Source organism: Botryllus schlosseri, unplaced genomic scaffold (assembly GCF_051294905.1).
Source record: "Botryllus schlosseri isolate E-star unplaced genomic scaffold, Bs_hap1 Bs17a, whole genome shotgun sequence".
In the NCBI taxonomy this organism is placed as follows: domain Eukaryota; kingdom Metazoa; phylum Chordata; class Ascidiacea; order Stolidobranchia; family Styelidae; genus Botryllus; species Botryllus schlosseri.
Genome location: NW_027648626.1, coordinates 1,571,422 through 1,594,404, shown reverse-complemented (window position 1 = coordinate 1,594,404; position 22,983 = coordinate 1,571,422). Strand labels below are relative to the sequence as shown.

The window sequence follows — 22,983 nt, the reverse complement described above, 5'->3', positions numbered from 1 at the left end:
GTTGATACTCCGTGAAAACAGCCACGAAAATCCCATAATATCTTTCATATTGTGGGATTACACTACTTCCACTTGACAAACTGTGGTGAGATAGCGCAGTGGTATAATCTACAGCTGCAACACCAATGAGTTGTGGGTTCGAGTCCAGAATTCGTACCTAAGTGTTGGGGGTTTATCTAGGCTCCTCATTACCATCTCATCCGGGTAAGCGGTTTCTTATAAAAGCCTAGAAGTGGGCCGTGCTATATGTCGGCCGTAGATATTTCACCCCCTGATAAGGTGAGGCTCGCGAGACGATTTCGTTGGGTCCGCGACAGCCTCTCGACCAAATTGCTACTAAGCAGGAAAAAGTCAAGCAGAATTCAGCACAAGGCCGCTGGTGAAATTGTTTATCTTTTTAAGCCAACATATGAGCTAACGTGAAAAACAGGCCATAGCAAGCGGACTTGGTGATTTATTTTTCGTCAGCGGCTACCCGACCGGTAAAAAACAGGCCAAATTTAGATGTACTTTACCAAAGTGTAGTGCGGTCCGCATTAGACATAGTTCGGACATATCTGAGTTATGTTGTCCAATAATTGCTCGGTCAACAAATGGTTGCGCGTTGAAACGCACCTTTTTTAGTCACAGGCAACTTTTTCATAGGGGGATTTTAGCTCAAATATCGGCCAAAGGGCTTTGAACATTTTGAAAACTTCTGTTTCACTTTTTGCAAAAACATGATTCATATGTAGTATGCGTGAAATCATTTGGCGTGCCATGAAAAATCATCTCGCATTCCACAAATGACACGCGTACCGGTTGTTGCCGACCCCTGGCCTATACGTAATTCGTAGTGATCTTGCATCCCGAGAAAGGAAATTGGCATGTATTATTTGCTGACTGGTACTCTGTATGCAGAGTTACAGTCAAAAATTCTAACAAGCCTGTCCAAAGATTTCCCCAATCCTTACCACGGCCTCAGTGGCATATGGTAACTCGACGATGACCAAACAAAGGTCACCACTTTCAGCCCTAATCTAAGCCTCATTCAACTACCTAATGAAGGTCACCAGCACTTAGGTGACCCGCGCAATCATTCGCACACCACATGTGGCCGAAAGGTTGGACGCCCCTGACGTTGGTTGTAGATATTTTCAAGTTATCAGCCGACCGCCTAGCTCAATCGCACGAAGTCCGTCGAAATACCTCGATGCCCTCCCATCGCAAGCGTAATCTCGACAACTAACATAACCTGCTGTCTTTATAGCTATTCCTGCTGCGAAAAGTGTGAAAGCAATCTTTTAATGAAAATCCATAATAATAATAAAAACTAATAAAGAAACTGCACATGATTTAAAACGAACGAAAACGATGCATATATACAATTGGGAAGCAGGAATTGAATAGTAATCAGATGACAGCAGGCATTTCAATTCATTACTTTCACGATCTAGGCCAATTCAAGTCGATCTCGACGCTATAGACTTATAAGCCTACGAACTGTCGGAGTAAAATCGATTCCTCAGTCCAGCAGAGCTCATAGTGGTGGTTAGTATACCACTTTCATGTTGCGTTGTACTTTGATTGATTTTTTGGGGCAGTAACTGTCAGTGTGTGCATCATCACCAGTGGCTCCACAGAATCTGCAAGTATATCTGCCAAGAGAGGATAATATAGGTACACAAGTGACGTACAACTAATCACGTTTTCTACTGATGAAAGAGCACATCAAAATGAAGAAATTGTACAGGAATTCCGCTTTCTCTGTTACCGATAGAACCGGAAGGTAGGCAAAGGAGACAGAAGCTCCGAGAGAAGAGTATTCCGGATTTGTTGTTGAACTCTATTTCCCGCGCAAAGCATAATTCCCGGTGCGCGGCGCGGATCGTGTTACACCAGTGGTTCTCAACCGGGGGTCCGCGGACCCCTGGGGGTCCGTGAAGCATTTTCAGGGGGTCCGCGAAGCCTCAAAATATTTGATAACCTAATTTGTATTTTTTTAATTCGGAAAATCACGAGGCAGTTTCGCTTCATTACTAGTAAAACTCCAGAACTCACATACACAGAATGGCCATCTTAGATGAAATATCCTACTGTGCAGACTCAATTTAATTGCTAAATTGCCAATTGCCCACTGAATCAAAAATTTTGCTGTTTAGAGATGTTTTGTTGGGGATTATGGGAACGAAAAGTTGGATGAGTAAGGTCAATCACGGTGACTCCAAAATGTTTACAGAAATCCACTTTCGCCTGTGATACACAACCATTTTTTTTAAAATAACTACAAGATAAGTTGCTATAGATCAAAATGACCAGGCTTGAAGTTATTTGTTCGTTAAAAAAAATTGTCCGTCAATTTTAGTGCCATATTTGTTGCAATCATACCCAAATGTGTCGTTGGAGGCGTTCCGCGTTATTATTACATTCGCCACCATCTATATTTGTCGAAATGGATTTTTGGCACTCGTTCATGTCAAATCGACAGCGCGAATTTTCAAGACACGATCACTTAATTCAAGAAATGCAGTTGCAGAATTCGATTAGAAATAATAGAAGTCAACCCAAATCCAACATGAATAGTATGATCGTATTTCAAGAAAAGTCATTTTGTTGATCTTTATCACTAAGTCTATACCAGTGGTTCTCAACCTTTTTTCAGACACGCCCCCCTTTCTGATAGTGAAAAATTTCCCGTCCCCCTTATCGTCATATCACAAAATCCAACCGGGATGTTAGCAACCCGAACTGATTGTTTGATGGCATGGAAGGTTATGACTGTTAATGAAAGAATTAAATAATATGAAATTCGGCCTATATAGAGAGAAACACGTGTGAATTGGAGGTAAATCGCGCAGAGCGCAAAAATATTTCTCAGTTGACCGCTTCTTCGCTCCCCCTTCATATACTTTCACCCCCTCCGGTTGAGAACCACTGGTATTTATACAGTTATCATTTTGCACAAGACATATGACGATTGCACGATAATTGAGCTAAATTTGGACTAAAACTTCGTGGGGGTCCGCGGGGTCCGTGGCGGTCCGAAAGGGGTCCGCGAAGACAAAAAGGTTGAGAACCACTGTGTTACACCTTGCAATACACATCTTTTGCTTGCGGCAATGGCCGACAATGATAACGTAGGAGGCATAATTGTACCACGATAGCAGACTTGGACAGCTAGGTGATTGTAGTTCTATATATTTTAAGCGAAATTCTGGTCATCTAATTAGTTTCTATCCTCTAATTTCTGGTTTTCCTGATAATGCTACATCAGAACCGTATCGTGCTAGTTCTAATCAAATTTGGAAACAAAGAAAACATTCTAGTTGTCCAAATCTGCATGATAGGTTCTCCGATAGAGAGCGGTGTTGTAATGAACTTGTCTGCGAACTAGAAAGTAATATAAACACTTGCCTGCGCAATACGGGGCATGTTACTTTCCCATTAGAGTCTTTCAGCCAGTGGGAAGAGAAGACAGCGTAAGCCTCCCGATTGCTCCTACAGAACGCGCAGGCCATACGCACATGTTCCTTGAATTAAATGGCTGGTAATAACTAGCCTGTACGCCGAATAAGTGGAAATAGTAGGCGTAGGCCGACTGTAAACTTGATGGTTTCGTTTGAGCAGGTAATTTTCTGCGCGACGCAACACTGTTTGTTTAAACATTTAAACTCTAGAAGTCGGCCGTGTTACGAGTTGGAATCTAGAAATGACCTGGTGTGAATGACCATATTAGTCCACAAACACTGTGAATACCACAAACAACAACAACTTATCTATAGGAAACATGCGCTTGAAATTATTTGGATCGCCTGTATGTGGCACAGCGAGCCACAACCGTATCGAAAACCGCGGCCTTGCGATTGATGTAGCACGCAGGTCGCTATAATCTGCGGATGCAGCTAAGCACGATTTTAACTAGTTTATGCAAATGCCTGCATAGATATTCAGCAATGACAGGTCGCCAACGTTACAATATATCGAATATAGCAGCTACAGCGAACAATCCATAAAATATGTATTGCATATACCTGATGATCAGTTATCCGCATATCGCGATGCCAGAAGGTGTTATCATACGATAACCTCGAGTGCCTGAATAGTAAATTATATCCACGCATGACAGATTCAAGGCACGACTCCTGGGCTATACAACGAGTGGTATGCGTTTGCTATAGTCTTGCTTACCAGTGCGTTGTTCTTTGAGGCTTGGAAGGTCGCTTTCTAGCGGTCGGAAGCAATCCTAATCGACGAGCTGCTTCGTGCAGGCTTTCCTCTTGTTTTTTGTTGGTCTGCCCGCCACAGTCGCCACGTTCCTTCTCAAAGATTTCCATGCCGTCCAGCTTTTCTACAATTTGATCAGTCATGATGTAGTACCAGCGTGACGCGTCGCAATAACACTTTCAAGACTTCCACACAAATGATGTACCGTAAGCGCCACGCCGAATAGTTGTGATTGTGAGAGGTCGAGTAAGAAAAAATGATTGTCTCTGATTTGTTGAAATTGAACAGAGCAGTGAATTGAATCCGAGACAAGGCGGAAGTGAATTCACGTAAAATGTCGAACCTCCAATAACTTTTACTGAAGAAATGTATCTATAGAATCATGTAAAAATGTCTAGCTTTACTGATATATTTCTCTCCAATTAGGATGTAACAAACAATTACCATGTCGAAAATCATTGCTAGCCACATGATACCAAAATGATAATAAATGCGAATGTAGTTTTGCACAATTCGATCTTATAATTTAATTAATCTTAACAAGAAAAGATAATACTACAGGGTCTGACTATAGATAATAGGTTAGTTATCTATAGTCTGACTCTATATTAATGACGCGTTTTGGAATTTGGTAGTAGAGTGTTGAGAACCCTACAGGTAAAGCGAGGTCGCACATTCAGAAGCACTTCTTTGTAAGACGGTGTGACATCAGAGAGAACAGCATCCGGTACCATTGTCCTTTCATAGGTTACAAGGCGGTGACTATTTTCGATTTGGAGAAGCCTCGAACCGATATCGTTGTAATTTCCACATGTCTGGCTGCAAATGCGGCTTTTTAGAGCAAGTTGGTCGATACTTATTGGCATGCGCCCAGCGTGTACTCGCCGATGTACTGTACACAGTGTGCAGTTGTATAAGCTGATGCGACACTTTATCGTGTTGATCGAAGTTGAAGACTTTTTCATCAATTTGAGAAATAAAATATCAAATTATAAACTTGAGAAAGTTTTTTCTGCGTAGTCTCGTAATGATAGAGAGTTCATACTCTATTTTACGCGTACGTCTAAACCAGAGGTCGCAAACACGGGGCCCGCGGGCCCGAGACCATTTTGTGCGGCCCGCGACGGCATTTGGGATTTCGTACTATTTCACAATAATTATCTACCAGTTTTGTTTAATTTGAGAACTTAAAATTCGCTCTAAAACTACTCCAGAAGCCTGAAACTACTCATAAAACTTCATTATTACATCATTTTCAAAAGTTACCACGCAGTGGAAGATAAACTATTACGTGACATGTTGATGATTCGTGGCTGAAAATTGTGATTTGGACTTGGGCGCGATTTTCTGTAGAATTACTCGTACATGCACTCGTCGCGTCAGACGTTACAACCAGAGAAGGATGATTCCACATTTATACTGCTATGGCATATTATTCATTATCGTCAAGTTGTTATTGATCTGTTCCAATATTCGAAGGCATATTTAACGCTGATTGTATTTGACTTTGGTAATGACATGATCAATATAGTCTGGAAATCAGAAGTAGGCCTATGCCAGAAACCCGGATTAGGCTGTACTGCTCCAATGCTCTGATATCAGACCAATCTTTGTAAAATTCTTAAATTCTACCTATAACTGTAGCATGTCAAATGTCCGCAAGCTGCAAAATTATAACGCGACAGCTTTTATGATGTCTTGATTCATTTTTACTCTCACATGGTGTCTACAATCAAATAATTTGACAAACTAGGCCAAGTACAGCAACAATATTATTGAAATACTTGAAATGTGATTTTTTTTCTTGCCACGCGTGAATTCGCAATAGTGAATTACATTTTCACGAAGCGTATGGAATATCACTCTGCAAGGTCCCGTCAAATAAGGCCTACATTGAATTCACCCCATTATTAGTGCTGCGGCCCGCGGAGCACTCCAATAGTAGGAAATTGACCCGCGAGCACATTTGAGTTTGAGACCTCTGGTCTAAACGGTGCAAGTGTTTCAAGAAGCTGCTTGAAAGTAACTCATCGTTTATGACAAGTTATATGTGAAAGCTACAGAGACTTTTAAACGTCATTAAGTCCCGACAGTACAATTAAGCAACACTAGGTAGTATAATAGAGGCTATCCTATAGCACCCACTTTTCTTCCAAATTTAATTGTGCGACCCACCATGAGATATGACCAGCACCGTAACTGCCGCACCCCAAACCCCCCAATTGGGGGGGGCCCGAGCTCGAAGGGGGCCCAAAATTATTTCGTGAATTAGCATAAATCATAGCTTATTTTTTGAAAATTTATGGAAAATTTATGGAGAATTTTCAAAATTTTTTCGCGCTGCGCGCGAATTCAAGCAGCCATTTTTTTATATTATTGGATATTGGGCCATTACCGCGCCACGGCCCACCAAGACATACAATCAAGTTTTAGGCCATATAACATGCGACTCCAAGAAGTGTGCCAGAACGATCGGTAGCGAGAAAAGCTTGGCCGAAAAGGTCTATGCCCTTATGCAGACCGAAAACTTCGTTATATAGGCTATACAAAATACATATAGGTTTAATTGTCCATAGGCTCCTGAATGACTGGCGCCGAATGTTCCTGTCTTTGAAATCTGAACCTCACGAGACAATTACCATCCCGCTGGGGAAAATTTTATGCCAGTGAAGAAATACCAATTTGCAATCGTGTGCGTCTCTTAGTTTAGAAGCCTACGTTTGGGCGATTCTATATTTTTTGATATAGCAGACTGGAAGTCACGAAATAACACCATAACGAAGTCATATTAACGGGTCCGTCCGCCCGAAGATGTTTAATCAATATTTACGGGCCCTCCCGTTTTCAAGACATTTCACTCAGCTCAACCGGTAAATCTAATTAAGTGAGTAGAGAGGACAATAAATTGATAGCATAATATATATGCAATCACCGATCTGATTGACCGATTTTATCATAAATTATCGAAAATTTTCGCGCCTCGCTAACGCTCGGCTCACAATACAGTACAGATAATTTCGTGACAAACGCGAACAACGTGATGGGTGCCTGACCAGGTGCTGTTTAATTATTATTGAGGGGTCCTACCTTTTCAAACACACCTCACTCAGCTCTACCGGCACATCTGATTACGTCAGCAGAGAGAAGATAAAAATTAATAACAAATACGCAATTCCCGATCATACTGACTGATGAAATCATAAATTGTGCGCGCATCGCGCGCTTAGGCGACAAAAACTGACTCACTAATCAAAGTCCGAAAGTTGAAGATGAATAGTTGTAAACAGTGTACCGCCGGTGGGGGGTCTGGGGGGCTTCGCCCCCCAGAAGTTCGGTCTATAACCCTATAGGGGGCCCAAGACCAAAGTTTTTGGGGGGGGGCCTGACGAAGTGCTGTTACGGCCCTGGATATGACAAACGAGTGAAAGCGTAATGCAGCGCCTAATGCGTCGTTGTTGTTGTTTTGTGGTATTCATGGTGTTTCTCGACAGCGATGGTCATTTACACCAGGCTGGTACTCTTTATTTTGACTCCGTTGCTGCCGACTTGTGGCAAGGCCCAGTTTTATGTTACTTTAAGACACCGCCTTCGCGGATCAGATGGCGAGGAGGAGCTCCGATATACCTTTAACACTTGACAAGTGATTCTCGAGTTCCCCTCGGTCGGACTAGAACCCATAACCTTGTTGCGGCTGTGAATCTCTACTCTCTCGTCACCCACAATGCGTCGTATTAACGACTGGCTGGATGCCTACAAGCGGGAACCTCTCGGAAACGAGTGTATGAAGCGGACAAGAATTTCTACACGTAACTGATGCTTACAAACGATAAATCGCGTAAATTTTACGATGAACACAATGGGGTTCTGAGTAGATTGTTTCGCGGCGATTGTTTGCTAATCTTTACACCACATCGGGCTTGATTGCGGCATTTCCCGAACAACGTGCGCATTGCGCAAAGCCTTTGCAAGAGGGAACTAATTCCAATTCTCAGGCCTCCACAATAACGCACTGTCCAATTTCGCGCTCTAACCAGAACTACTTTCACAAAGATCTGGCTCAGAAATTATTGTGAGCAAGACAACGTGGCTTGTAGGGCTTATTCATCATCATCATTGGTTTATTAGCAATTTTATCAGTTCAATACACCACAAAAAATGCGATACAATGAATAGACAGGAAGATGTCGAAGCGACTTGGATTTGTCAATGGAATCGGACACCCACCTTGGCCTAGGCGTAGTAAAGAGGAGGCATGCACACTGAATGAAAGTAAAGAATACAGTATAGAAAAAGAAAGATACAAGAAATAGGGCGGCATGTCATGGGAAGCGAGATCGATAGGTCAGTCGTGGTCCGGTAATCTTGAGGATGGACTGTATTTATTTAGTAGTAATTGCTTGTATTTCGACTTGAATGTGGACATGCTCGTCGACTGTCGGATGGCCGGCGGGATACTGTTCCACACATCAGGTCCGGCATATTTGATGGAGCGATGATCTTTTCGGTCGATCATATGATATTTGGACGACGTGGACGCGCGTGTGTTGTACTTGTGCGCTTTTGATTCAGAGGTAAAGAAGTCATTGAAATATTCGGGGCAACGACCGCAGTGAAACTGATACATAAACTTGGCGATTTCTAGTTTCCGCATATCTTCTATGTTTAGGACGCCGAATCTCTTCAGCAGCGACTTATTGGATGGGCAGCCAGGCCCCTTTGGGGCCCTAGCTATGATTCGGAGCACTTTATGCTGTAGTTTCTGCAGTGGCTTGAGTGCAGTTTTACTGGCAGCCCCCCAACAGAGGATGCCATAATGTAACTTCGATTGGATTAAGGATTTAAAGAGTATCAGAAGAACCCATGCTGGCATGAAGCGCCCAAGGCTGTAGAACAGGCCGCACTTCGGTGATAATTTAGTTTCTAGGGACTGAATATGACTTTTCCAGGACATGTTCGAGTCCAGTAAAACTCCGAGATATTTGGCATTATATGTGTTGGAAACGGGCTGACCAGCGATATTAACGGTTAGGTTATTTTTTGAATTGACTGTCAGCAATTGCGATTTCGAGGCAAAAACAACTTAATTTGAAGGATGAGAACGTTTATTTGCTTGCCCAATCGTGAGAACATAAGGTATACTTGGCATTGGCATATTGATTAGTAAACCGTAACATTTGGAAATTCATTCGCGACCCACTTGAAATAGCTCCGCGACCCACCGGCTGGCAAGCACTGGGCTATAGAAAACAGCAAAGTCTCATTTCTTTCAAATGATACGGGGCAATCACATTCAATTTAACAGTATTTAACAGGACTTCGCGGGCTTCGCCTCGCACAAACTTCAGTAGAACCCAGTATAAATATATATATTATAAAAGAGACGTCATTAAATGAAGTTTCTAATGGAACATTTGAGTTGCATACATTTGTCGAAATGAAAATTATGGTTAATTTTGATTTTTGAAGGTTCACGGCTGTGCATTTGTTTTGAAGTTTTACCGGTCGGTGAGGTCAAAAAGGTCGGGTACCACTGATCTACACCATTTGCGTGGGTTGTAGCCAGAATCAGGACTGATAAAGCACTTCGTCAGCCCTTTTCCAAACGTTGGTATTGAGCCCCCAGGGTGACCATTCAAACTTCTGATTCATGACTAAATTTCGTCCATAATATTGGTAATTGAATATATTACTATTCATTTTTGAGCCTCTCTCAGACCACGTGGTCAGAGTTACCGCGATAGCGCTGAGGTGACTGCGGAAATTTATGGCACGAAATTAATATTTCTAACATATACGGGCGTGCCCGCTGTTATTATTACTTTGTTGCATGTTATTAGTTCGTTACCTTCCATCTGCTATATAGTTCAAATATATATTGGAGTCGCCCAAACGTACCAGACTGAACTATAGAAAAACTTCTTTCGTGACACGCAAACATATATTGTCATCTCTTCACGTGTGCACTGTGCATCATTTCCTCTGTGGGTACCGTCGGTGGCATCTGTAGGCCTACTGTGGGGCTAAGATTGGCAGTATACAGGACTATTCCTCACGCCCATTCAGTGCGGCTACTGATAATGGCAGTATTTAGTTTTATATAGACAGTTTCGGCCATAGTATTTCTTTGGTAGCACACTTCGTGGAGGGGGAGGGGTATGCAACGCATATTAAAACCAAGATATTTAGCGACATCAAATCGCGAAGCACGAAGAACATTTTCAAGTAAAATAAATATCTCGAAAATATAGTCTCTAATTGGGTTGATTTACGAAATAATTGTTGGCGGGCCACCTTCGAGCTCGCCCCCCACCCAATTGGGGGTTTGGAATACGGCAGTTACGGCCCTGGCTAGAATGCAAATCGTTAGGTGCGATAAATCGTCATCAGTTGGGCGATTTTGTTTACCTAAAAACGTAAGATTCTTACCTAAAAATCACAATTCAGGCATTAGTTTACCTTTGAAAATCTTAATTTTGACCAAATTTGATCTAACGTATGAAAATTAGGTGTTTTTCACGCATTGTTAGAATTGTACCACTAATCTTCATTTCTGGTTGGAACCGTCTGTCTATACGAAGTTTTTCGTCCAACCAAAGTTACTTCAGGTACTTTGGCACTCATTATGCGATTTATTTCTTTTCACAGATTTATAGGCATGTAGGCTTTCTAAAAGGAATTCTATGTTTATATCGCATAAAGATTAGGCATAGGATTGGAATATACAAAATTTGTATGTACTATTGGACGTAAAAATTGACATTGCCTATATAATATTTCATGGTTGGCGAATAAAAGAATTCTCTCTCTCTGGATTAGGACTAGGATTAGGATTTAAAGCTTCGGATTTGGATTCGATTAGGACATGGAAATTTCAAATCAGTTCATCTCCGTTTATATAGCTCAGTATAGCTCCATATGTGACTCAGCAAAATATCTCGGCTTCACCATTGATGCCTTGGAAGCAGCATGTCTTGGAAGCATCATATTGAATGCACAATATCAAAACTAGCTCGGTGTGTGAGAATAATGACCCGTCTGCAATCTTTGGTTTCCAGATCAATACTACGAACCATCTGTTTCTCTCTTTTCCACTCTCACCTGCAATATGGAATCGTAGTATGGGGAAATGCATGCACAACATTTTTGTGCAGAATTTGAACCCTGCAAAACCGTGCGATACGGCTGATGTCATATGTACCTTTACGTACCAAACTATCGCCTTACTACCGTAAGCACCGAATTTTGCAAGTTGACAAACTATATCGCTTCGAAGTATCAAAAGTCAGTCACAAATATTTTTCCAATAGCTTGCCTCCTGTGTTTGATGACTTTTTCATGCCTGCTAAAAATTTCCACTCCCACTACACGAGATCCTCGTCTAAAGGAAATATCTAACATACCCACCATGTGACACGTCAGTGACGTGGAGTTAGGGGAGACAGTGCCTCATATGTCGTCAGGGATGAGTAAAGGAAAATTGTGAACCCTTCAATGGTTATTGGTATATTCTATCGATGTTTATGACTGGGTAGATTTTGAACATTTTCATATTTATTGTCCGAAAACGAAGCGCGAAAGGAGAGGTAAGACTCAGATGAGGCACAGACGGGCCAAGCATCACCTGTGACAGCGCAATTCATCGTAAATAGCTTAGAATTTATACTCACTGATATCAATCAAATGTAATTGTCGCAATGATTCTGAAAATCAAGTATTGATCGACTCCTAACATATTCGGCGTCACGTTGTGGACGCCCTGCGCCCTCTCACGGTTCATACACTTTGTAAGATACAACATCATTATGGTACATTGCCTATATCTGTATATCACGTGACTTATATCTTTCTTCTCGCTACCACGTGACTTGCCATTTATCAGCTCGTGCATATTTGAATTACAACTAGACTCATCTGCGATATCCTACTGTATATTCCGTACCTATTCGACCAATATATCTATCTGAGGCAATACTGTCGTTGCATTTACGTTGGAGTTGTCAGATCAAGGACTAACACAGAGACGTGCGTCTACTACGATAAGAGCTAAGTATATCTACCCAGCCACATATTACGTGGGACTCAGGTTACAACTCTAGCAGGTTATCAGACGCTATATCTGCTCCGCATGGTGCCAAACTCGTGAGATGATTTCAGCTTCAACGAAGGACGAATCGCCTCCTACAAAATTGGACTTACATCTGCTATATGGGGCCATCCAGGACTTTTCCACCCTTACACGGTAAATCCGTTTACTTGACTTCGAATTTCTGGAATGCATTTTGCAGTGAGAATGATTTATCTCACTTGGCTTTATCGGCTAGCAGCAAATTTCCTCGTTATTGCTCGATTCGTGCTTTCTACATAATTATATTAGTTGTTTGTGTTTCTGTATTCTATGCCATGACATTCAGAGAACCAGATTTGAGTGATACTCTGACACTGACAAGACGTTGTTCATTGGTTTCGTTTTTACATTACGGCCTTAAAGTCTGTTATTTTATTCTTAACGTTTTCCTTTCTAACGAAATTATCACATCCATTCTGCGCCGGGAATTACACTGTCGGCCGCCTGATAAAATTTGCTTCTCTCTCCCGTGAAATCGAATAATTACTACCGATCCATTATTCACAACTCCATTTTGTCACGATTGTGACTATAAATTTTGCGGTTTTTCCTAGCTTCATATTACCGCGTAATTCACTACCAATCACCATGGTTATTTACCAATCTATTTTTTTTGTTCGTTTTGTGGAACATAACTACTAATCCCATTATTTTAATTTCGGAATATTTCTTTAAACCTAATTCATACATTACTTTTTGCGATTTAATCTGTCATTCATGCGACATTGACTTCCGCGCGTATTTAAGCGCTACCCTTTTTTTAACTACCGTAACTACATATACCGTCAATGTGAATTCCATAACCATAGTGACGCGGCTTTTCGCCCGGGTATAACATAACATCCCACCGTATTTAATATGATAATTCTGCGGCAACATCAGCTCTTTTTAACCGGCAATTTAGATCTCGGCTATGAACTATTAACATATACCATTAGCAGTGGGCATTGGGATTTTATAATTAACTTTATTTTTCTAAATTCAATTCATCTTATCTAATTACGCGTATTCGCATAGCCTCGCTTTGCTACAGTTTCTCATAATGGTTATTTGATTTTAATCACATATTTGCATTACTTAAAACTCAGCCTAATGCGGGAATTTGTGGATACGGAATTAATTTCCCATTTTTTAAATAAACATTGACTTATTTACTTCCTTTATACTAGGTCTTTTACTTATTCGCTTACTTCTAATTACCCATACTTCAATAAGGCCTCTTTAACACGGTGAAAAATTGTCATTTTTCTTCGTAATTTACGTCTTTACATCCCTACCCGCGATAATGTCATCTGAACATACTCAGATTTTACAACCTAGTTACATGCGATTAACGATACATTTATTTTACCCGCAATGCCATTTGGACGCAATATTATCTAAACATCCCGTGATTTATTTTGGCAACGGACATTTCCCGTTTTATATATGCTACTCCGACTAGGAAATCAAGATTTGTTTCGGCTTATGTGTTGCGATCTAAGGCACAAATTTCGACCCGGGGGTATCCCGAGTCTTCTCAAGGCGTCGGCCACGGGATTGCATACGCTGGCCCGGAACTTCCGCCTTGATCACGCGTTTGGACGGGGTCAGTGTTGTAATTAAACTCGTGTGTCTACAGCGCTGAGACTTGCGATATTACGAAATCTGATGCTGACGTTCGCACCGCAACTGAGTCATTTCTTCGATCTGCCTAGGAAGTCCGTACTTACAAAAGCGTACAGTCACTGTATATTATATATATACTTTTAATGTGAGGCACGATTCTTACTTACGCAATTGTGCATTAACTGTCGCGACGTGTTTTAACGGCACACGTCAATTTATTTCCGGAAACCTTTTTATATATGGATAGCATATGACTGCGTTTTCGCAGCACTAAATTCGTACATGCCATTGGGCTATACCTAACAATACACACATGACTTCGGCTATTGTAATTACATTCTCTTTATAAATTTTACACTATACTTTCACGACTTACTTTGTCATATAATTAAATGACGAATTCCCCGCGTTACGCTACGATTACATTCATCTCGACATACTTTGATGCGAATATTTCATTTCTATATACTTTTGAGCCAATTAATACGCCCGGCTAGCCCGGCATAATTTCCATTCACTTCGAGATTACGTAAATTTTTATTAATTTCTACTTGAAAGCACCAATTACTCACAAGGCTTAACTAAACACCTTGCGTCGCTTCGTCACGCATGGAATAATCGATTCAATACTTAGTACTTTCGCTTACATTATAGCGTATGCCTATACTCGGCTCATTTCATCCCTATCGGTGCAGATTTTCACCACTTCATACCTGGTTCGCTGACAAACAATGTGTTTATTGTATTTACCTTCTTTTTCAATTTGTCATTAGGCTACTTTTATTGCTATTATTATTTTCCGACTTTGTGAAATTGCCTTTTCGCTGCCGATATTGCATTGCATTCTAGAATTCGTCGTCGCCTGCCACGGGTCTATCGCGAACTGCCGAAATGCTCTCTACTACGCAACATTCCTCCGATCTCATCTCCGCCTATGTCAATATTTCGGGACATACAAGTTCAACATTACTTTGGTAACACCACGTATTTGTACGCATTTGTAAGTCGACTTCGATAAGTCGTGAAGAATATTCGCAGATACGCGATACAGATATTCGCGATACGCGTTTAACATGGGCGGAGTGAACTAATTGGATCTAAATACAATCCTTAATGAGCAATGAGCATTGACTGTTAATTATTACAGGCAGATTCGCGACCCACGGTGCACGGTTTAACTGTATATAAATAATTATTCGGTCTTCCTATTGACTGATGGACATTTGACATTTCCATCGCGATGAATTTCCTAATCCTTGAAAGAAGGAATTCATGAACTTTTCTATTATATTATATTAATTTCCGTCAATCGCACGTGGAAACCACGCTTCTCCCACACGGCTTGCTTGTATAATTTTCCCCTTTGCGGCAGACTTAACGCCGCCGCCCCGACCGTATAATGTGATAATTGGGATTTTCGGCAGCTAACAATAACACATATCTACCCCTTTTCCCACACTAATGACCTATTCGTCATGCCGTATTCCGCGGCTCCTTTGTTTGTCATATAGAGAACCGATTGTCGGCCATTTTGTATTAGCATTTTAAAATTCATTCGTATAGGCTACCCATTATCGGTCTTTGTGACTATTTCTATGTTCGTTAATCTTAATGGTTTGGGAAATTTCCCACACATCTCGCCATTTTAAGCGGTTCGACTACCAGACCACATTTTCAATAATTTTCTCCTTTCGCCTCCATTGACTCATAAAAGCAGTTTCTGGTCGCTATAGAACCCAGACATCAGTTCCTACTTCCGTTACTTCCTATCTTCTAATACCACGTGTTTCAATTAATTTGAAAAGTAGTTTTGACTTTATTATGCTCCCAACCATACACTGGATTCCGCTTCTAGGATTTTGCCTTTACAAATGACATACACACTCATTTTCGAGCTACCACCAATTCGTTCTAGCGTATGACGCATTCGCGAAACCTAATGTCAATTCCGTTGTGTACATATTTTTTTTCTTCTTTCGTTTATTGTTCTTTTAATAAAACACAAAAATTGCCTCAGATATGACCAATTCGCCATTTTGACTATATTTAATCTAACCCTTAACGTGTTTTCGATACACTATCTCATATATGGTTTCATTGCTATCATGTTGTATGAATATTGCAACATCAGGCTACAATATCGCATTTTAAATTGACGTTATCACCCTTCTACCAATACTTATTCACTACACACTTCGGCCTTACCTCGTTAAACCACATGCTATGTGTTATATGTTACAATTATTACGTTTCGTAATCGTACTGCTATTCAATTCATGTAGTATATGTCATTTTGTATTGTCGCTAATCACGCCTTTCTAGTAAGAGGCGATGTGGACGCCCTGCGCCCTCTCACGGTTCATACACTTTGTAAGATACAACATCATTATGGTACATTGCCTATATCTGTATATCACGTGACTTATATCTTTCTTCTCGCTACCACGTGACTTGCCATTTATCAGCTCGTGCATATTTGAATTACAACTAGACTCATCTGCGATATCCTACTGTATATTCCGTACCTATTCGACCAATATATCTATCTGAGGCAATACTGTCGTTGCATTTACGTTGGAGTTGTCAGATCAAGGACTAACACAGAGACGTGCGTCTACTACGATAAGAGCTAAGTATATCTACCCAGCCACATATTACGTGGGACTCAGGTTACAACTCTAGCAGGTTATCAGACGCTATATCTGCTCCGCAACGTATAGCGTTGCGTCACACACCTACATTTCGTGGCATAATAACCAATCTAGAAAATGGATAGGTATGGCGTTGTTTTTAATTTCAATTTGTAATATTTGAAGGTAATTTGAATGTCACTTCCAAGGCAGTTTGTTTCTCGACGTAGATCAGGATGACATTGTGTACTTGAAAACTGTATTGTCCTACAATGTCGCCATGTCTGCTATTCTCTTTTCTTCAATCAAGGTATCGTGCAAACCAAGATTTATAGGCGCGCGATCGAATTCCCTGTAGTGGTGTTCGTAAGTTAGTCGCCGGTGCGGCAGCAACTTAAATTTCGGAAAGAGCCATATCTTAAACCCAAAAGAGCCATATATGGCTTGCGAGCCATAGGTTCCAGACCACTGGTATATGGAATAGTACAAAGCTTGTCTTGGTCGCTGCATTCCGAGCAGAGTGCAGCTCAAATAGCCTTGATGTTGAACGAAGATTGCAGTTTTTCTAAAATTCGCTTGACCGAGTGTTTCGTGTTTTCGTCACAATTAAAATCCTTAATCTCGGCGACATGCTCGGCAAAAACTAGAAGGACGGGTTTACCCCTAACTCGAGTATACAAATATTTAGTTCTCTAAACCTTCTTTGAATTTCAGTTTTCGACTTTCTCTTTTTGACATGCCCGTTCATCCTTTATGAGTGACAGATATGATAAGTCATATACTAATCGCGAGCACTAATAGACTTTTAATAATATATTCATTGTAAAATATATTAAAACCCGAAGCTTTTCGAGCTGACACTTTTCAAGGGCAATCGTCAGCAAATGGAGAATTTCAAAAACATGCATCTAGCTACATTGCATACAACCAATTATGACGTCATAGAAACAAACAACATGAAATACAGGCAAATCGCGAGCGCAGCTAGTGGCCAATTTTTAGATTCACTAAAAATTCCTTCTGCTGACACAAGCGCGGTCGGTGGATTTTAATATAAGTCGATTCCAGTGCAGACAGATGGAAATTAGTGCGGCCTCTACCTAATATAGAAAATCTTCCATCGCGATAGTTTTTTAGCGCAAGTTGCATTCTCAGCCAAATGCTTGCCGATGGCTGAGTTCATAGCCATGGCCTGATTACGTTCTAGTAATCGCAGATCAGTTACGGCTGCGTCTTCGCGAGAGTCCAATGTGCGTGATCTAATAACGCTAGGAACATGTTGTTTGATGCGTTCCTGCAAGCGCTGAGTTGTTCTTCCCACGTACCGACAATCACAGTGGCACTTGAAATCATAGACTATATTGCTTTGTTGAGAAGCAGGAAGAACATCTTTGCGCGTTGCAGGAAGCAATTGTTTGGTGGTAAACACAACATTAGTTTTTACGTTATCGTAACAGCGATTTACAGCAGAAATCAATTGCTTTTCAAACCGGGAAGAGATGGGGCCCAGCCACGGTAAATGTATATATACATTTTCCTCAGACCACGTGTTCGTGTTTTGTGATATGTTGAGATTGAAATTACTGAGTTTTCTGTCCACAGAACTCTTGATGATGTGTTCGGGGTACCCGTTATCAATTAGAATTTTGCGGATATATTCTAGCTCCGCGTTTAATTTTTCATCTGAACAAATCATCAAGGCTCTGTGCACCAACGTGCCAATCAAATTTAGTTTACGGCGATTCGGGCTAAAAGAATTCCAGCGTATATATAATGCCCTGTAAACGTCGGCTTCCGGTAAACCGAAGTGACAAAGCTAGTACCCCGTTTTTCCACTAGAACGTCTAAGAATGGTAACGAGTTAGCACGCTCTTTTCAAATGTGAATTTTAAAGACGAGTGTAGAGAATTCAAGTTATAAAAGAAGTCATCGAACTCCGTCTCATTTTGACAGATAACGAAGGTGTCGTCGACATAGCGACGGTACATGAATGGAGGCTTGGTTTCATCTGCGGCTACATGGAATCATGGAATCCCACAAATATATTGGCTAAAATCGGGCCAAGAGGGCTACCCATAGCTACACCGTCGGTTTGCATGTAGATGGTATCGTTAAAACTCAACTCAACAGAACAAGTAGCCGTATTAAGAAGTTCAACGAACACTTTACGCGAGAAAGAAGGTGGTGCTAAATCACCACCACCATATAGCGCGTCCGCACAAATATCAATGGTCTCCTTCAGCGGCACGTTCGTGAAGAGGCTGACGATATCATAAGAACCGAGAAACATGTTCGAGTTTGGAAGGTCGGTGGTTTTCATCTTGTGCGCGAATGTAAACGAATCAGCGACACAATGCGAATCATACATGGAACGCACTGGTTCCAAAATACCGATAAGCCACTTCGCGAATTAGGGAACAATTTGAAACACGTACCTTTTGCGTAATGCGACGATGGCAACAAAGAAGGTTTGACCTAAACTATATCGAAAGAGTGATTTCTTGTGAATTTAATTGTTACTCGTACTTTGTGTAACATTGCCTTTATGTTGAATCTGGATTACGCATGCGAGGTATACGTATAGGCAGCGTAATCGTGGCATATTAATGAAGAGGCTTCAAAGTAAACGAATTTCCTGTTAAATTGATAAAGCCTATGGTTTCACTCCACACATCTACATTCAAAAAGCAGGTTTAATGTTATGAATTCCAAGCAACCTTTCGAGGGCCGCACAGAATGGTTTCGCGGCCCGCACTTTGTCCAGGTCTGGTATAGACCTCTTCGGTTACATTACGGCAGTATCAGCGTTTCTGCAAATATCTGAAAGTTTGCGGTCATCTAGTTTGCAGTAATCTAATTCCAATCTAATTTGTGAAATGTTCCTATGCTCTAATTCTAATTCTACTCTAATATATTTAATGTTTCTATACTCTAATTTTAGTTCTAATCTAATTTATTGTTTTCCTGAAAATGCCTCTTTTTTGTCCGTGGCCCGCGAGAAGGTTTTGAGTGGCCCGCGAGGTAATTTTCGATATTGGTTATATTATCAAAAATCGATTGCTCAGATTGTAAACCTGCAAGGCCAACCAAAAAATTTGATTAGTCTGGCCGCAACACTTGGGATGTTAATGGCTAAAATATCACTTCCGACGCATTGCCAGATCCATGGGCCAATCACATTTTTGCTCTATACTCGTGCATCCCAGCAAACACCCAATTGTCGTGGGCTATCCGAGTTGGGTCCGAGAAGTGTCCGAGTGTCTGAGTGTCCGCTTGGACATGCGGGGGCATATACTAGGCTATCCAGATTTGGAACTGTCCTTCTCGGATATCCAAGAACATACCTCCGAACCAACATTTAGGAGAGTCCACTGAAATTCCAAGTCGAATGTCCGATGGATATTACATTCTGACAGTGTGCGGATATTTACACGTTGTTTCAGCTAAAAAGCCAACATCTCAAGTTCCTGTGCTGATAAGTGCACATATTTCATCCTTTCAAAATATTTCAAGAATATAGTTTGAAAGAAAATCGTCACTTGACTTGATTCTTCAGCGACGTGGTGGCGTATAACCGCATTATGCATGTTGGCATTGAATGGTCAATATATTCCCTGTCGGGCCTTCATTTCAAGCTTTTAGGCGTTACGATTTCTATGCCTTTTCAGCTGTCGCGTTACTGTTTGTTCCTGCGGTGAACATTCGCAATTCCGAAAGATATGTGACGAACTTTTCGCGTGCTTCACGTCGTCAGATACGTTTATAGCGTTTTTCGCTAAAATGGGCTCAACCGGTCGGCAGAAATGGCGTCTGCGCACAATGAATCTGTATTTCGTTTATGACTTGATCGGGATTATATATTAGGCTTGATCGGAATTATATGCTGGTATTGAGGAGTTGATGGTTCTTTCGAACTTTTATTTCGAGCATGTCATAAACTATACCGTACTGTACCGTCATATAAGGTGTTTTACCGAAGTTCCTGCGTTGAACATCACTGAACATTGTTAACGATCGTCTCGTTGTGGCCTTCGTGGATGAGATCATTAGCGTTTTTCCCTACATGCGCATTGTCTCAGTGCACACAGTCACGTGACTCAAATTTTCGTCTGGCAAGTTCGAACTTGCTGTCAGCGGCGAGAGAAGCATTAGGGAATCTGCTTTGCGTCACTTACCTCGTTGGTTGCTTATAACTACTGGCTCTAGTTAGCGTAGTGAGTCAATGATACGGTTAGTGTTATAGTCGTACTGTGTATATAGCGTAAAGCGCTACACACAAATATAATTATCTATCTATCTAGTCAGAAGTGGCTTATGCCCACAGCGAGAATGCGCTTGGTTGGTTATTGAATCCTTATATTATAGCAATGACGCATGTTCGGTGTTGTTTAGAGTTCATTTCATACTGTTATATATAGTACGTCCTATTATTGCTATCAAACTTGATTTCTCGATCAACATGAGGTAAGAGCTACTGTTCTGTGGTTTAGAACTAGGAATGGATATGATGGTAGCATTTTGACAGGATTTGATCGAGTTGAACATACCTACTCATAATCGTGCTCGCTAATATTGCAGATATTAATGCATGGATTCGGAATTGTATTATTAAAGTACTGATATTCAATTCTAGCCAGCCCTATTACAGTTATATCTACAAGAGAAATTCACGTAAAAAATATATCAAGTAGATTGGGTGAAGAGAAAATGATCTCTAGCTAAAGCAAGAGTGGATAATGGCGGGAGCATTTCGGCCAAGATTGCTGTTCCTGGTTGAATATCGGATCCATCACCACTCGCTGTATATCGCAATAAAAGACATGAAAAACGATTGTAAGAGGAACGTAAAGTTGCTGATGCAGAAACTATACAGTCTGCCAACCAGCCCCAAATATCCAATGAAAACCACGGAACAGAACTGGAGTAATGCTTATTGAAGATACGGTATCATTCCGCAACCATTTGAGGGTGTTGTAGAACTGGAAAGCTTCGTTCGAGAGGTATGAAAAATGATTAGGATATAATTCAGACTTCTGTCTTGTGTGATATAAGTAGGATAAATATCTTGTGGGCGTTTGCTATTTATCGTTTCCTTGATCGTCCTAGTAATAATTTCTTATAACTTGCTTTTCATAAAAAAATATCCTTGGTATTCTGATGTAGGTAAACGTCGTTATAGCCTATAGAGTTTTATGGCACATTCATGAAGATGTGTCAACTTTTAATTATTTTTCAGGTATCAGCAATGAATCCCCTCAGGGAGTCCACCATGAATGACTATGTAAGAAGAATGCTCTAGCCTATAGAGTTTCAACCGATAAAGTTTGGTGCGAATTCTCATTGAAGGGCTGAACTGGGAAGAGAGCTGTGCACTGAGTTTATACATGATCATATATTGTAGGTTGAACTAGTTTGTTGTCTCTTATGTTTTGTTTAATGCTATCTTTCTATTTAGGTGCTTGTTGCAATATTCATACAACTGTTTCGGAAAAGGGCTACGACATTGCATCTGTGTTGCGCCATGCACATGTAAAAACAAAAATCGACAGACCAAGGTAGATGCAATGTTGATTGTCTGATGCATACGCATAGAGGATAATGGTTATATTGCGTAACCATACTCATGTCTTTACCCGTGTTTTACCTGTGTGTTGGTTTATTTCGTTTTCGTGGTCGTTAATTTTAGTGTGAAAAGTAGTTTATTCATAAAGTATATCACCATAATTCAGACTGTACAAACTACCCATTAAGGATTTTTTAAAATTGGGTAGTTCTAATTCTATTCGCACATTTGAAAAAATTATTGTGGCCGAACATCTAGAAAACATGTGTCGTCGTTTCATGCGAATTTAGATGCCGGTGTTCTATTGAATGATGTATATTGTACTGTACAGTACAGCCAGAGGCGACGAATTGCGGGGTGTTATGACGTCGCGTTACATTGTGCACACATTGGTTTCGACCCCTGATTCCCCAGGCTACGCGCCTGAGTAAATGAATAGTATATAATAAAGAATTGTCTTACGTAATACTACACATGGAATAGGGTATCTTGTGATCGTTCGGTGTTCATCATCTCTCTGTTTGTCTCAGTAATAATTTTGCAAGTGCTTGCTGCGCTACAATACGCTTGGTTTTTTCTGATACAGTAGGCCCTAAGCCTTTCCACATGGGTTTTATGACATTGTCGTAATGTTAAAACTTGTCATATCTTTCCAGGCAAAACCAATGACTCCCGTTGTTGTCGCATTCACAAGGAAAATTGTACCGAAGAGTTGCAACTGATTGAGTTTGGAGCGAATACTCTCCGAAAGCCAGAAAGGAAAAGAAAAGAGCTCTGTGTAAACTGAGTCTATACCAAATCATCGTAAGTTGAACATGTCAATATGTCAAGCTGTCTCTAAATTGTTCAACACA

At 40.8% G+C, this 22,983-nt stretch overlaps 1 protein-coding gene and 1 long non-coding RNA gene across 3 annotated transcripts; one reads left to right on the top strand and one right to left on the bottom strand.

Moving 5' to 3' along the window:
- Positions 1–3,106: 3,106 nt before the first annotated feature.
- LOC145459617 (uncharacterized) lies at positions 3,107–4,443 on the bottom strand. Its single transcript, XM_080338195.1, has 3 exons — positions 4,168–4,443; positions 4,011–4,074; positions 3,107–3,509 (listed from the first exon to the last, which is right to left on the bottom strand). Exons 1-3 carry the CDS (start codon positions 4,344–4,346, stop codon positions 3,276–3,278), a joined length of 477 nt encoding a protein of 158 aa, XP_080194321.1. The 5' UTR covers positions 4,347–4,443; the 3' UTR covers positions 3,107–3,275.
- Positions 4,444–19,777: 15,334 nt separating this feature from the next.
- On the top strand, positions 19,778–22,933 carry LOC145459680 (uncharacterized). Of its 2 annotated transcripts, none has more exons than XR_013921534.1 (5): positions 19,778–21,566; positions 21,803–21,847; positions 21,913–21,963; positions 22,022–22,121; positions 22,776–22,933. It is a non-coding gene; the product is annotated as an uncharacterized LOC145459680 (long non-coding RNA). The 2 variants fall into 2 exon arrangements; XR_013921535.1 differs by having other exon boundaries at positions 19,817–21,566; positions 22,786–22,933.
- Positions 22,934–22,983: the final 50 nt, after the last annotated feature.

Excerpts from the sequence above, each read along its gene's own strand:
- LOC145459617 (XM_080338195.1), bottom strand. The coding sequence starts at position 4,346 with ATGACTGATCAAATTGTAGAAAAGCTGGACGGCATGGAAATCTTTGAG. Across the intron at positions 4,075-4,167 it reads CCTCAAAGAACAACGCACTG|GCACTCGAGGTTATCGTATG; the intron begins GTAAGCAAGACT and ends TTTACTATTCAG. Across the intron at positions 3,510-4,010 it reads TGCGGATAACTGATCATCAG|GAACATGTGCGTATGGCCTG; the intron begins GTATATGCAATA and ends ATTTAATTCAAG.